This window comes from Nelumbo nucifera, chromosome 4, assembly GCF_055504915.1.
Source record: "Nelumbo nucifera cultivar China Antique chromosome 4, China Antique-T2T, whole genome shotgun sequence".
Taxonomy (NCBI): Eukaryota; Viridiplantae; Streptophyta; class Magnoliopsida; order Proteales; family Nelumbonaceae; genus Nelumbo; species Nelumbo nucifera.
Window position 1 is genome coordinate 72,176,692 of NC_142652.1, and position 15,256 is coordinate 72,191,947.

Below are 15,256 nucleotides of genomic sequence, written 5' to 3' on the forward strand. Positions count from 1 at the left end.
ACCCCTATTTCCAAGAAAAATTTGAAGTGATTTGTTTTGGTTGTTGGGACACAGGGGTTGTATTATTTGTATATGTGGGTTGATTGGAAGGTTGTACAATCCAAGGTTTTGTAGCAGTAGTAGGGTGACGTAGCAACTAGAGTCTACCTATATATATATATATATATATCAAATATATAGGAAGGTGTCTGCAATTAGCCATGTGGCCGTGGTCCTTGTCGAGGTCAGACTAATAGCGATACATACCCCACCACTTGTCTGTTTTTCTTATACGGGAAAGAAAAAGGAGAGAGACGTAATATGTCATACGACTCCTTCCCATCCTTTGCTTTGCTGCTACACAATTCTCTGTCTAACTTGTACCTCAGCTTAAGATAATACTGAAAGCGTGGCTTCTGCCATGGGCGATGGGCCACATTGTGAGCCTTAAAATCAGCTTAATATGAGGTGGACAAGCTCAAATGCTGACCAGCTGGGTCTACCTATTGTCATTACAATTTACTTACTCTTCGGCTGTGTTTTGTTTGAAGGGAAAGGATTTTTTAAAAGGTAAGGAGACCTAATACAAACCAAACACACCCTTGTATAAGTTTTTCTTTCTTTCCCTATCTTTTCCTTCAAACCAAACACAGTCTTATATCTACTTATCTCTCATCTCATTTCTTTCAAGATTTAACAATAATGGACCCACCATGCATGCCCATATAGCTGAAGTGGTTGAACAGTCTTGCCTGGACTGAATGGCTTATTGCCTACTCTTTTAGCCAATATAATGGCTTATTGCCCCATTCTATACACCAATGCCTATTCGTAAATTGGCATCAATTTCGAACTGGTATCCACTCCAACTGTACTTTGAGCCTAAAGATTCTGACCCAGGGCTGAACCGTCGTTGAGGAAGTAGTATGAACACTATTGCTTCCTCGTCATTATTTTCCTCCATTTTCTCCAAAAAAAAGATCAAAGAGAAAATTTCCTTTATCAAGAAGTCAGTTCTTTAGGGGAATTTCTAATCACAATGTCTGAAGTGGCTGAACTGAATGACATATTGCTTTGTCTTAAAGTATTTAAATTATAAAATATTAAAGGAAATTAAATGGTAATCAATTCAACCATTTTTCATCTTTCATCAAATGATCCCTTCTTTTCCCTTCATCTGATCCTACTTTTCCCTTCATTTCTTCCATTCTCTTCACAGTACTAGCTAATACTGTATTTTAATTTTAAAGGCCAACCAAGATAATTTATTTGTGGAAAAGTGATCCTTAGATTTAAAGCACATAACATGCGGTCTGGCTTTTTCAAGGAAGGCAAGATGATGATAAAGTAGAAGTTGACCCAGAGGTCCAGCTAGACACCCAATTTTGGAACCTGCAGTAAGACTCTCATTTGTCAGGGTTAGTCTCCTTTGATATCATATGATGATGATTCTCAAATTAATGGTCCCATCTCCCAAATTTACATCTTATAAGGCTTAAAAAAACCCCAATATTAAGAATTTACAGTCTCACACTAAAAATATTTCTATACTTGTGTGTTTTATTTCATGGAGAGATATTTTCAATGCATGGTTATAAGAGGTTGTTCGAACGGTGTGAACATGGACTTACACTGACCAAAGCCGAACTCCAATATTGAGGTTTTATAGATACAATGTGAATGGTTGGGTTATCATCTCATGGGCAGGTCTAAATTGGGGTTGCAACGTTGAGATCACCTTAATATTATAACTAACCCTTAGGTTGGATTCAAGCTGATACATGCATAAATTATTACACATATTCATTAGTAAATCGAATTGCCAAGGTACTTAATCCAACTTATTTCCAAATTAAATTCGCATTTTCAAGCAACCCAACACTTAACCCAATTTTTGATCCAACTCAAACGAACCATTTTGTTGGGTTTTCTAAGACCATGTTTTGAAAACCGAGAAAAGTGTGGTATGTGAAAATGCCTTTTTAGTTTTTTTCACCTTTTTCTATATTTGCTAGCAACAATATGTTGACATGGTATTGCAAAAATGTCTATGTGACAGCAACAACAATAATACCAAATAGAAAAAAAAAATGTTTTTTGAGAAAGTAAAATGACAATGCAACACCATTTTTTTAAGAAATGCCTCTTAGAAAACAGCATTGATTCCAAACACCACCTTAATAGATGCCCTACCGTATCTACCATCCAACAAACAAAAAAGTAAAAATAAAACAGGAATTTTAATGGCTCAAAACTCTCAACACACAAAAAATACTTTAAATTGTAGACGATATCAATGGATCAGGTTCAATGCAGGTTTGACTTCACCTTAACCTTGACCCTTCAATGCTCCATCCTAAACCTAACCATATTTTTTTATAATACATTTTGAAAACTCAAAAGCAATTAATTTAAATTAGAATTTAGTGATAAAAAAATGTAAGTTAAAATTTGATTAGTGGGTTTCAAGATTGTCACTCCCTCAAACTAAAACAAATTCAAGAAACCCCAAAATTTTAAGATTATGCAGCAAAATCCGAATCCGTGTTGGGTTTAAGCCAAGGATCAAAACCCGAATGTATATTATGGGTATTACCATTTTAACTCGACAGTCGACCCATTAACATCCTTGTATCCTGGTCTCGTAGTGCTCCCTGCTGCAACACAGAAGATACTGATCACCGCACCTGTAAATAAGACGACAGTAGTAGTAGTAGTAGTAGAAAGTGGAGGAGTAAATAGTACAGATGAAGACAACACGTTTACCGTGAGAGCGAGAGACACGGTGTGGGGCTTGGGATTCCTTCGGATGGCATCCTAAATTAATAAAGGTACTCCCACGACAAAACCGCATTTATATCGTCCGAACCTTTTGCTCCCCACCATTTTTTGGTTTTCCTTCACTCCGGCTTCCTCCGATACCCGCCATTCTCGCCGACCATTGCCATCAGACGGTCGATGCTTCTCAGATCGATACTCACCATTGCAGGGAAGTGTTGTTACTTTCTTTCTCTTCAATTCTTACTTGTTTAATTTCAGTAACTTGGTATTTGTCGTAATGGTACGGTGATTCTGAAATTGGGAAGCTCAGTGCTGGGAATTCCTCTTTTTTCCTTTTTCGGGGGTGGGGTGGATTTGGATTCTTTGTTGATTTTTAAGGGAATTGTGCTGGTGAATTGGTGGTATTGGTATGTGGGTTGCTCTTGTTTGGAACCATGGACATGTGGGTGTACTGTTTCTGGATTTCTGGGGGCGTAGTGAGGCGGATTAGACGTACTCTAGGGTTTATGTTTGGAGCATCTGGAGTGCCTGATCTTTAAGCGGAAATTAGTGTTCGATTTCTGGATTTTTGCTTTTCTGGTCGTGGTTGGGTTCTTTGTGTTGCTTTGGAATCTGGTAGGTCTCTATACGAGGGTTTTGATGAATTGATACCAAGGATTTGGTCTTTGGCTTCTGGGCTTCCGGGGTTTTGCTTTTGGGTTCTTTGAGTTGATTTGGCACCTGAGAAGTTTGAATTTTGTGGGGTTTTACTAATGGAGGCCAGAATTGGAGGTGAGTTTCATCATTTCTATGGCCAAGGTGCTTCTGGTATTGTATTGGAGGAGAAGGACTGGATGGGGGTTGGAAGGAGGAGTTTGGAGTGGGATCTGAATGACTGGAAGTGGGATGGAGATCTCTTCATTTCTAGCCCTTTGAATTCTGTCCCATCAGATTGCAGGGGTAGGCACTTATTCCCAGGAAGCTCCGGAATTCCCACAGCTGGTGGTTCGTCAAACAGTTCATCTTCTTGTTCTGATGAGATCAATCCAGGCTCTGAGAAAGGTAAAAGGGAATTGGAGAAGCGGAGGCGGGTTATTGTGGTTGAAGATGAAGAGTTGAATGATGAAGCTGGGTCCCTCACTCTAAAGCTTGGTGGTCATGGTTATCCTATCACGGAAGCTGATATTTCAAATTGGGATGGCAAGAATGGAAAGAAGACCAAGTTACTTGGCACTACTTCGAACCGTGCCGTCTGTCAAGTAAAAGACTGTGGGGCTGATCTTAGCAATGCCAAAGATTATCACAGACGACATAAGGTCTGTGAAATGCACTCTAAGGCCAGCAAAGCACTTGTGGACAATGTTATGCAGCGGTTTTGTCAGCAGTGTAGTCGGTATGTATCTTTCTATTCAGTAATCTCCATTTTGAGTAATGTAGCACCATGAAGGCCACTCCAGTGTATTTGATAATAGTTCTGATATTATTGTAAACCTATTCTGTCAATGAACAATCTCAGATAAATCACATCATGACCTAACTGTCTAATCCTCTTTTTGCCCACTTGATCAGAAAGTCTGTTTTATACTTTTGTCCCTGTATTGACAAATTTTGGGGGTTTAATGGTTTGTTTTATTAAACAGTTGCAAAATCCTGTTACATGCAAGACTAATTGCTATTTTATTTTACTTATGAACAGGTTTCATGTTCTTCAAGAGTTTGATGAAGGGAAGAGAAGTTGTCGCAGACGTCTGGCAGGCCATAACAAACGGAGGCGGAAAACACATCCTGAAACAGTTGTTAATGGAAGCTCCTTGAATGATGAACAAGCTAGTAGTTACCTATTAATAAGTCTACTAAGAATTCTTTCCAACATGCACTGTAAGTTTCTTAGCTTATTTTCAATTGTTATATGTGCCATGCTCCTTTCTTGTCAATCAGGAATATTGATACCAAATTCAGAGGTTGTGCTTTTTCTATCACTTATTTGTTTTATTATCAGAAAATATTTACTTTTGTGGTTATTAGAGAGGTTTGTAAGGGGAGCCATAGGTGTTTGATTGGGGGAAGGATGGTGGATGAGATAATAGTTCATGATTTCTATATATTTCCAAACATATAATGTCTGTTCTTTAGATCCGTTGTTTAGTGAGTTGCACATTAAATCCAAGACAATCAATAGTTGGATCTGCTCGGCCTTATCTTCCTATTGGTTTAAATACGTAAGAAAATATTTTATGTCAATTTAACCAGTCTTTTATTATTCATGGTGTCAAAAAACAACGTGAGCAAAAGATCACATAGGATGTAAGCACTTTATATTTCTGAGTTATGATTCACGTTTCTCTGTAGTAAACTGAACAGTATTGGTGATTTCTTGTAGATGATAAGAGGTGAATTTTGATGGTGATTGGAAGTTTGAGAAATTTGGAAGCTTTTTCCTGATGATTCTTGTTTGATATCATCAGCAGGGGAATTCCCAGTTCAAGTCCTTAGCAGACAAGCTTCTTTTAGAGAGGAATTCTTCTTCATTCTTAGTTTCTTTGACGGGAGTACACCTATAACCATATATTGAACTTGAATAGACAATCTACACCAAGAAAACCGGCTGAACTACATATTAAAATGATACAGAGTTAGGACAATCCTGATTCCATCTGTAACCACAGTCATATTTGGAGGAAGATGAAGGCATTGAGGCAGCATTAACTGAAAAGACAAAGTCAATGGAAGAGGAGCTAGATATACAGGAGAAGGATGCTATTACTTTGCTTGCTAACTTCCAAGTGTGGCAAGAGACTTTCAAGATTATTTGTCTCTAATGTATAATGTCAAATATATATTGTTGGTAAAGGAAGAACTGGAGAAAATAAATTGTTAAAAAAGAGTGCACTGTCATCCAAATGAAGTTTCCACCTAAGGCTGCAACTTGGGCCGGGTTGGCCCGAACCCAACCCGAAAAAGTCGGGTTGGGTCGGGTCGATGCTCGGGTTAGGGTTAGGGTTGAAATTTATGAACCCAACTTGGGCAACCCTAACCCAACCCGAACCCGATTCTATAGTACATATCATATATAAATATATGTTATATATATGATATCATACATTGATTTGTTTATATGCATGATAGTTGTATAGCCCCTACTACATACTATCATTTATTTCTTTTAAGATAATCACTTCACTTAATCCTAATTGAAAATACCAAAACCTTAATATCATTTTTTTATGTTTTTTGAATATTTTATTCTTTATCTCCTCTTTGTTGTTTGTCACCCATAGCTTATTGCCCATAAAAGATCTATTATAAGCTATAACTCATAATAAACTATAATCATTTCAAATACTATTTTTTGAATTTTGTACTTAAAGAACCAATAAAAACATCAACAAATAAATACTAATAAAACATAGGATTAATATATGTAGTGAAAGTTGAGTTAAGATCTGAGATTAAGAAGTTCTATGAGATTTTAAGGGATGGGAAGAAGGTTGGGTTGAGCCCAACCCGAAGTTGACTTCGGGTTGGGTTGGGTTGGGTTAGGGTTGAAGGAATTTAGTTAGGGTTAGGGTTAGGATTGGGTAGGTCGGGTTGAAGCTCGGGTTGGGTTAGGGTTAGGGTTGGGGTTTGGAACTTAGGGTTGGCCTCAACCCGACCTAACCCGGCCCGACTTGCAGCCCTATTTCCACCTAAAGGATGAATTAATATGTTTGGAGTAATTTCTTGTATGAAACTACTGGATTTTTCTGAGGCATTAAATGCATCTTAGTTATTTATCAATATATAAACATATATATATATATATATATATATATATCTTGGAGTGAGCTTGGGGGAACAATTTTCCTTTGGCAGTGGATACACTCAGAAGCTGGGGGATTGAATTTTGTGTTGGTTTATATTGTTAGAATAGACCATATTGGGCTGGGAGAAAGGAGACCTTTAATAATCATATAGCATTATTTGAAAGCTGATTTGGGTCTCATCAGTGCATGGAAAATTGAAAGAGACTAATTGATTTTATTGGAATACCTGATGATTTGATGAGATCTAAGAAGGTATTATTACCAGCATCAGACTTGTATGGACTGTGTCATCTACAGAACTCTTGGGGGGACTCCTCTCTGTTGAAACCATCTTATGCCACTAGAAAACATCATCAAATCTTAGGATAAAATAGGGCATAAATTGTGAATTCATATTGTTTAATTATTTAGTATAGTCAATTGTAAATTATTTTGATAATCATAAAAGATGTAAATTATTTTAAATTGTTTAATGTTGGTTGCAATGATTTATTCTTCTACATTTAATTTGTTTTCTTTTCCTATAATTGTTTCAATTTATCTATATAAAGAAAAATACATGTTAAATAAAACTTGAAATTTAGAGAGTTCCTGTAGAATCCCTGAATCTTGTTCTTTGGGGCTCATCAAGTCTGGAACCTTGTGGTACCTGTATCCATGTAGGAGGCTGAGTTAAATGTTGCTGGTCTATCTATGTTTGAACGTGTTTTTACTTAATATGCCTAAAGCTTGTTCAGGTGCATGGGTTCCTTCTATGACAGGCTTTTTGTATTGCCTGCTCCTCCATTGGCCAGCAGAGATGGCCAATGAGATGGTTACACGATGTGCTACTGTTCAATATTATATTGAATCAAGATAAACTAACTTCAATCCATTCACAATTGTTAACTTATCAAAAAAAAAAAAAAAACAAAATCCATTCAACTGTTAAGCCCTGTGCCAGTTTAAAGTCTCCATTGTTTTTATCTGAATCAAATCCCAAGAATGTATCAAATTGCAAGTTGTAGACAATGCGAATGTTACTCAAGATAAACTAACTTAAATTCATATTCATTAAGCCTTTGCCAGTTCTCTTAATCTAAAATATGCATTATTTCTATGTGAATAAAATTTAATGAAGTACCAAGTTACAAGTTCTAGGCAATGCAAGTTTGACTATTAGAAGAATATTTGAAGGAGAGAATTGGAAGGGGGTGTTTTTTTTTGGGGGGGGGGGAGGGATGAGGGTGTGGAGGTGTGGAAGGAGAGGATTGGAAGAATATTTGAAGGAAAATCAAAATGCAAGAAGTCGTGTGCAGTATTAGAGCAAAGCTGATGGGTTGGTGTTTGTGCTTAAATTTTAAGGGGGTTAAGAGAGAGGATCTTGGGTCTGATTTTTGGTGTACCTTAGAACTGTAATTGGAGAGTCATTTTGTTAAGATGATGTGTCCCACTGAGCTCAACTAAACAGAGCCATTGCCCCAATTATTTAGGGTCAGCTACATGAATCCTGTTTTTGATTATCAAGGGCCATATTCTATGTTAGTATTATTATGTCTTCTGTTATCTAACTTCTAGTTGTTTTTGCAGTGATGGCATATTTCCAGGGTTAACTTATTCTATTTTCTATCAATTGTAGCAAATAGCTCTGATCAGACAAAGGATCAGGACCTTCTGTCTCATCTTTTGAGGAACCTTGCTAGCTTTGCTGGTGCAGTTGATGGAAGGAACATATCTGGGCTATTGCAGGATTCCCAAGATCCGTTGAAAGTTGGGACCTCTGTTGGAAAATCTTCAGAGAAAGTGGCACCTTTGCTCACAAATGGTGCTGATACAACCAGACTTGTGGGCTCAACTTCTAAGATAAATTGTAATGGTGCTCAAGGTCCTCAGATTGGGTCCAGTGACCATTGTTTTGGTGCATCTACCGCTGTGATGCCACAGAAAGTAATGGTTACAGAAGATGCTCGGGTTGGAGTTCTACAAGTTGTATCTTCACAAAAATCCACAACCTTGTTTCCAATGAAACATGGCAACCCATCCAAAGGCACACAGTCTATGGCGCGGAGGACCAAATTAAATAATATTGATCTGAATAACATCTATAATGATTCACAAGATTGCATTGAAGACGCAGAGGGGTCACAAGCCCCTGCACTTGATTTCCCCACATGGATGCAACAGGATTCACACCAATCGAGCCCACCTCAAGCAAGCAGGAATTCAGATTCAGCATCTGCACAGTCACCATCTAGTTCCAGTGGGGATACTCAGGTATGTATTTGACTATTTGTATTAATTGCATATTCATTGGCATTTAAACTACATTATAAAGTATGGTGTTGTTTGTTAGTCAGTATTAGTTCTGCTTTTGCATTGAGTGTGGTGGTATAGAGTAATTTTTATGGATTACTTATGTTTCTTTCCATGTGCCAAGGAAGAGTCCAAGAATTTTATTCATTGAGTTCAACTTTCTCATGGTTAAAACTAGATTCTCTCTGTTTTCCATTTATCATCTTCATTTTTTTTTGTTTTCATTTTTCCTTATTTACTACTACCAGTCAATGATTTAAAAGGTGCATCTAGGTGAACAGGTGAGGCGCATCGCACATTTCAAGGCATGTGCCTCACCTAGGCCCAGGTGCAGCCCCTTTTGAAAGGCAGAAGCCTGGTGTGCCTAGGCGTGCACGTGGTGTACCTTGCACCTCAGCTCAGACATGCAGCCTAGTCTAATTGTGTGCCTTTCGCATTTTTTTTAAGCAGTGGCTGGGCAATTATCCTTGTTCATGTGAGAGTTGAAGTATGGAAGTGAAAATGTAAAAAATAAAATCAAACATGGCATATAAAACATATTCAAACATATGAAACTATCAATCTCTTTATTCCTTTCCCAATCACATTACTTTAAATAGCTAAAGTATTATTAATTTTACAATCTGCCTTTGTATCAAGCCCCTTGGGGCAACCCCAAAGAAGCCCATATTATGATCTTAAGGCTGTGTTTGGCTGCAATGTAAATAAATTTGCACTGATGCAAAACCATGGCAGTGCAAATGATTTGAGTGTAAATTCTGACCTATTTTTGTTTCAAATTTTAGCCTATTTTGTTTGATTGTAGTACAAATGAAATAAATTAAGACATGAAGTAGAATAAAGTAAAATCCAAAACAAAATTAAACAAGAATTTGCATTTTTTACATTTGCACTCCCATTCATTTGTACTAGTGCAAATAAAATTACACCACAACCAAACACAGCCTAAATTCTTAACCCATATATAAAATATTCCTTTTGTAATTATAATTATAGTTTCTTACCTTGTGAAGGTTTATTATATTAAAAGATAATTGTGTTTGTTTTACATTTTCACTTTAAATATAGTTCATATATTTGTATTTTAATTCAGCCAATAGAATTTTTAAAACTTTTAGTTTAAAATTTAAGTTTTACATTTTTCTAAGTTAATACTATTTTAATATTTTTAATTTATTTGGAAATTTTTATAATTGTTTTTGCTTTTTCTTTTTTAATTTTTAAAAGTTTTTTGCACCTTGCTTCAAAAAGGCACATACCTCGCCTTGCGCCTCGGGCACAAAAAGCCCCTTGTGCCTTTTTCGTGTGTTGCGCTTTGCTACCAGTAGTAGTCTATAGATAAGCTGTGGGTCCATGGAGCTGGAGCACCCGAGTTCTGTTTCAGATCATGAAGTTGTACAAACTAATTGAACAGTCATTTTTCCCCCAATTGTCTCAGCCTGCCCAACAACTCTCCAGTCTATTGATACAATGAGCTGTTCTTTATTGGCATATATTATAATTTATAAACTTGCTAAGAAGGCACTCCTACTGTTCAAAAATGCATAACTGCACTTCCTCACTGCCCATTTTGGATGAAGAAATATTCAAGTCAGAATTGATACGCCGACTCCATCATATCTATGATATTGACATATTAAAGAAATGCTATGATATTTAGTTGCAGTTAATTGTGTTTGAAGCGTGATTTTTTTTTTCTGCTAAGAAAATGAATATGTAAATTTGTTGCTTCTCGTAATACCCATTTCTTTTGATATCAGAGTCGAACAGATCGGATTGTTTTTAAACTCTTTGGCAAAGATCCAAGTGATTTTCCTCTTGTTCTGCGAGCACAGGTATTTTCTGGTCCTTATATTGGTTTGAGTACATCTCTGTTTGTTACCTCAGACTGTTTATTGTTAATTGTCTTAAATTTACAGATTGTGGACTGGTTATCCCACAGTCCTACAGACATGGAGAGCTACATTAGGCCTGGTTGTATCATTCTAACAGTTTACCTTCGACTGCAAGATTCCACATGGGATGAGGTATATTATATCTGCAAAGCATTGTTATCAATTTATCATCAATATGGGTAATCATACTTGGTCTCTTTGTTTTTTTGCAGCATCACTAAAACTCTGTTCTTGTTTGTCAATTGCAGATTTGTGGTGACCTAAGCTCTTCTTTGAGCAGGCTCTTGGATGCATCTGATGGCAGTTTCTGGAGAACTGGATGGGTGTATGCTAGGGTGCAGCATCGAATTGCATTTGTCTACAATGGTTGTTTGTTTGTTTTTTTTTATGATTATTTTCTGCTCTTTATATTTTTTGTTTCTTTTTTCCTTTGTTTTTGTCTTTCCCTTCCATTAAAGTTACAGATGTATCTAGAAGTTAGCTGTAGCTCCGTTATATGGAATGATTAAGGTTCTGACTCTGTTATTCAAACTCCAGGTCAGATTGTTCTAGACACGCCATTACCTCTCAAAACTCATAATCATTGTAGGATATCAAGTATTGCACCAATAGCAGTTACTGTATCTGAGAAGGCTCGTTTTATTGTTAAAGGCTTTAATCTGTCTCGGCCCACCACCAGGTACCCACCCCATCACCTTTCATTCTACAATTATGTGTTTCTTCATTCTTTCCCTCTTTTCCTTGCTTGAAGCCTAAAACAAAGATATGATCTATGCCATAGAAGAATTGTCTGGTTACTTTCTGCCCAGAAGGGAAAGATTGAGGTTCACACTATACACACAGACCAATGCTGAAGTTTTATGTAGAGACTAACTCCTTTCTCTCTCTCTCTCTCTTCTTTTTTCTTGTTGGCTTTTCAGGTTGCTCTGTGCACTAGAGGGCAACTATTTGGTCCAAGAAGCTACTCGTGATTTGGTGGTGAGCAATGAGATCTTCAAGGAACAGGATGAGTTCCAGTGCCTCAGATTTGATTCTTCTATACCTGATGTAATTGGGAGAGGATTCATTGAGGTATGCATCTTTTGATGTTTCTCATGAAGTTCAATTATCTTGTTCTCTTACTGGTAAACTATTCAACTATGATCTGTAAGTAGCACAGGTTTTTACATTTTTCCTCTTATAAGAGTACTGGCCAGGTTCATCAAATGATATACTGTATAGGAATGCTTCTATGTCCAGATTGATATAGTCCAGTTTGTGGTTACTGTAACCATGTGCACAGTGCACACATTTCTTTCCTGGTCATTGAGAATAAAAGTAAATTGGATGTTGTGCTCAAGGTTCAAAATATCGACACGCCTGATACACCAGGACGTATCGGGCGATATCGATAGTGTTTTTTAGGCTTTTTTTTAATTTTTTTTCAAAACCGGTTCAGGGGGGCCGGTTTAAGGCTCCTCCACCCCCTGAACCGGTCAGAACCCCGATACACCCCTGTAGGTGCGTATCGGGAAGCCACTGGCACGATACGTATCGATACTTTGAACCTTGGTTGTGCTTATTTGTAGGCTGGTTTCTAGCTACCCCCTATGTGAATCCAACTAAATTCAGGTCCATCTGATGGCTGATGCCTCGTGTTTGTGGCTATGTCATGTATTAATCACTGATAAAATGAAAAATGGAAAAAGTTCATGCTTTTGACTTATTCTCAGGCTTACCCACACTAAATTCTGGTCATTTGTACCTGTTCAGGTTGAAGACCATGGCCTCAGCAGCAGTTTTTTCCCTTTCATAGTTGCAGAGCAGGATGTGTGTTCTGAGATCCGTATGCTGGAGAGTGTAATAGAGGAGGCCAAGTCTGAAAATGATGCCCAGAGAAGAACTGAAAAAATTGAAGCCAAGAATCAGGCCTTGGACTTCATACATGAAATGGGATGGCTTCTTCACAGGACTCATATGAGGTCTAGATTGGGTCACATGGATCCTAACTTGGATGCATTTTCCTTCAAACGGTTTAGATTGATCATGGAGTTTTCCATGGATCATGGTTGGTGTGCTGTAGTCAAGAAACTATTGGACATTGTGTTCAAAGGAAATGTGGATGTAGAAGAGCATCCTTCCGTTGAGCTTGCATTGTCAGAGATGGGCCTCTTACACAGAGCTGTGCGGAGAAATTGTAAACCATTGGTAGAACTCTTATTGAGATACATCCCAGACAATTCAGATGGTGCAGAATCGAAATACAATCAACAGGGAGTCAGAGTTTTTGATGGCTTCTTGTTTAGACCTGATGTTGTTGGTCCTGCGGGTTTGACTCCACTTCATGTAGCTGCCAGTAGGGATGGTTGTGAAAATGTTCTGGATGCATTAACGGATGATCCTGGAATGGTATTCCCTGCTCCATTGTATATCTTAGGATACCTTAAATCCCTAATAGAGAATGGCAGATCTAATATTTGATCATTTTTGGAAGCACATTTCTTCACATACTGTAACACAAATTATGACCTTTCCCATATCTTCACCAGTACTAGTCTGGGTTATCCAAACTGAGCCACCCCCCATGTGCAAGGCTTCACTGATCACAACACCCTTGATAAGCTTTGATTTCTTGTTTACAGGTTGCAATACAATTTTTTTCATTTACCCTTTCAAGGTTCTGATGTTGGTTATCCTTGCTCAGGTGGGAGTTGACGCATGGAAGAATGCTCGTGATAACACAGGTTTCACACCAGAAGACTATGCCCGCCTGAGAGGCCATTATTCTTACATCCATCTGGTCCATAAGAAAGCAAAGAAACCAGAAGCTGGTCATGTGGTCCTTGACATTCCTGGTGTTCTTCCAGATTGCAACAACAATCAGAAGCAAATGGATGGACTGCCGGTGGGAAAAGGTACCAGTTTTCAGATTGACAAGACAAAATTAGCAGTTTCACGGTATTGCAAGGCATGTGATCAGCGGCTGGCTTCTTATGGCACCACTAGCAGATCACTGGTGTACAGGCCAGCAATGTTGTCAATGGTGGCCATTGCGGCAGTATGCGTCTGTGTAGCCCTGCTCTTCAAAAGTTCACCTGAGGTTCTATGCGTGTTTCCACCATTTAGGTGGGAATTGTTGGATTACGGACCAATGTAGGTCCACCGTGATCCTATATCTCTGTACTAGTTTCTATAGGATGTAAATTGATGATGAGGTTTTCCTGTAGTACTGCTGTTGGAGCTTTGGATGGATTTGAATCCAGTGAATACACTCTGTATTTATGTTGTTCCATTAATCAATAGGGAATTTCATTTATTTATATTTTTTGGGATGTGAAAGGAACGTAGTGGTTTAAAACAGAAAATTTAATTTGGGTTAATAAATGAAATTGGGTTTGGAAATTGGAACCAAGTTATGGTAAAAATCAACATAATGCTTTTAGTTGGAGTTGTCTAAACGCACATTTGCATAATTAATTCTATGAAGCAAGGCTATGTTTGGAAAAACAAAGTTGAACTAAAAAGTGTCTTGAGCGATCGGCAAGAATTGCTTTTAAAAAAGTAAAATGATCTAATTCTAAAGTCAAAACAAACACCTTTAAGCCCCAAAGTGGCTGCCTGAAGCTGATCCAAATGCAACCTATGATTTGTAACAAGTGGACTCATAAAAGTATGTATATATAGGTTTGAACGTTGACAATCCCAACCAGCTCACCCCTACTAAGAAACTTGTTGCTCAAGTTCAACCTCTCTTTTGTCTATATCCCTAGAACTTCTAAATGCTAATATACTCATTCATCAGTTGCAGCTGGCTCAAGATGCTAAAACTTAGCACTTAATTTTTTCTTTTTTTATCATTTGCCATCTGAGGCAACGAATGTACAAAACTTTGTAAATTTTGCTTTCAGATAATGAAATTTATTTGCCTATCCAAAAAAAAACTCACCCCTACTATGGAGCTAATGATGCAAGTGAAGGTGAGAAAGATGTAGGTAACCACTGCTCGGGATGCAGCCTGATGTGCCACCTCCATTCCATTCATTCAATTCAGAATATTTGACATGAATTATTATTGTTAATAAATTCCTTTCGTTTCTTTCCATCTCTTAATTTCTTTTCGTTTTTTCGGGAGCTTGCTGATGAAACAAATCATGCATGGAATGCTATTTCTGATGGATTAATTATAAGGACGTCATTTTCTAATGGATATATTCATCATTAACAATGGAGATTTGCTCGTCCTTGTACTAAATTTACTGATGTAAATCTATTTTCTGATAAATAATCCCAATTCCCAAGAATGGTAGTATTGATCATCTACTGAAACTTCAACTGAGACAACAATCAGTTTAGCACGTTTACTTTTAACTGAGAAAGAGATTTAAAAAAGAAGAATCATTAGATTATTGGGGAAACAATCCCCCCATTTGCACGCCATACAGAAGAAAACCAATTAAATACTAATAATCAACTCACTACCATGTGTAAATTTGAAATGATAGACAGACAACTAAGACATCTGATTTAATGTTAATTAGTTATACAGTA

General features: G+C 37.4%; 1 protein-coding gene across 1 annotated transcript; it reads left to right on the forward strand.

The window, feature by feature from the left end:
• The first annotated feature begins 2,610 nt into the window (after nt 1-2,610).
• LOC104611258 (squamosa promoter-binding-like protein 1) lies at nt 2,611-14,028 on the forward strand. The gene is made up of 10 exons (XM_010278241.3): nt 2,611-4,132; nt 4,436-4,617; nt 8,161-8,795; nt 10,595-10,669; nt 10,754-10,861; nt 10,978-11,095; nt 11,267-11,408; nt 11,650-11,800; nt 12,482-13,117; nt 13,413-14,028. The coding sequence occupies exons 1-10, from the start codon at nt 3,513-3,515 to the stop codon at nt 13,863-13,865; spliced, it is 3,120 nt and encodes a 1,039-aa protein (XP_010276543.1). The 5' UTR covers nt 2,611-3,512; the 3' UTR covers nt 13,866-14,028.
• Nucleotides 14,029-15,256: the final 1,228 nt, after the last annotated feature.

Coding starts and splice junctions, on each gene's coding strand:
- LOC104611258 (XM_010278241.3), top strand. CDS start 3,513: ATGGAGGCCAGAATTGGAGGTGAGTTTCATCATTTCTATGGCCAAGGT. Junction 10,670..10,753: donor CTCTTGTTCTGCGAGCACAG/GTATTTTCTGGT, acceptor TTAAATTTACAG/ATTGTGGACTGGTTATCCCA. Junction 13,118..13,412: donor TAACGGATGATCCTGGAATG/GTATTCCCTGCT, acceptor ATCCTTGCTCAG/GTGGGAGTTGACGCATGGAA.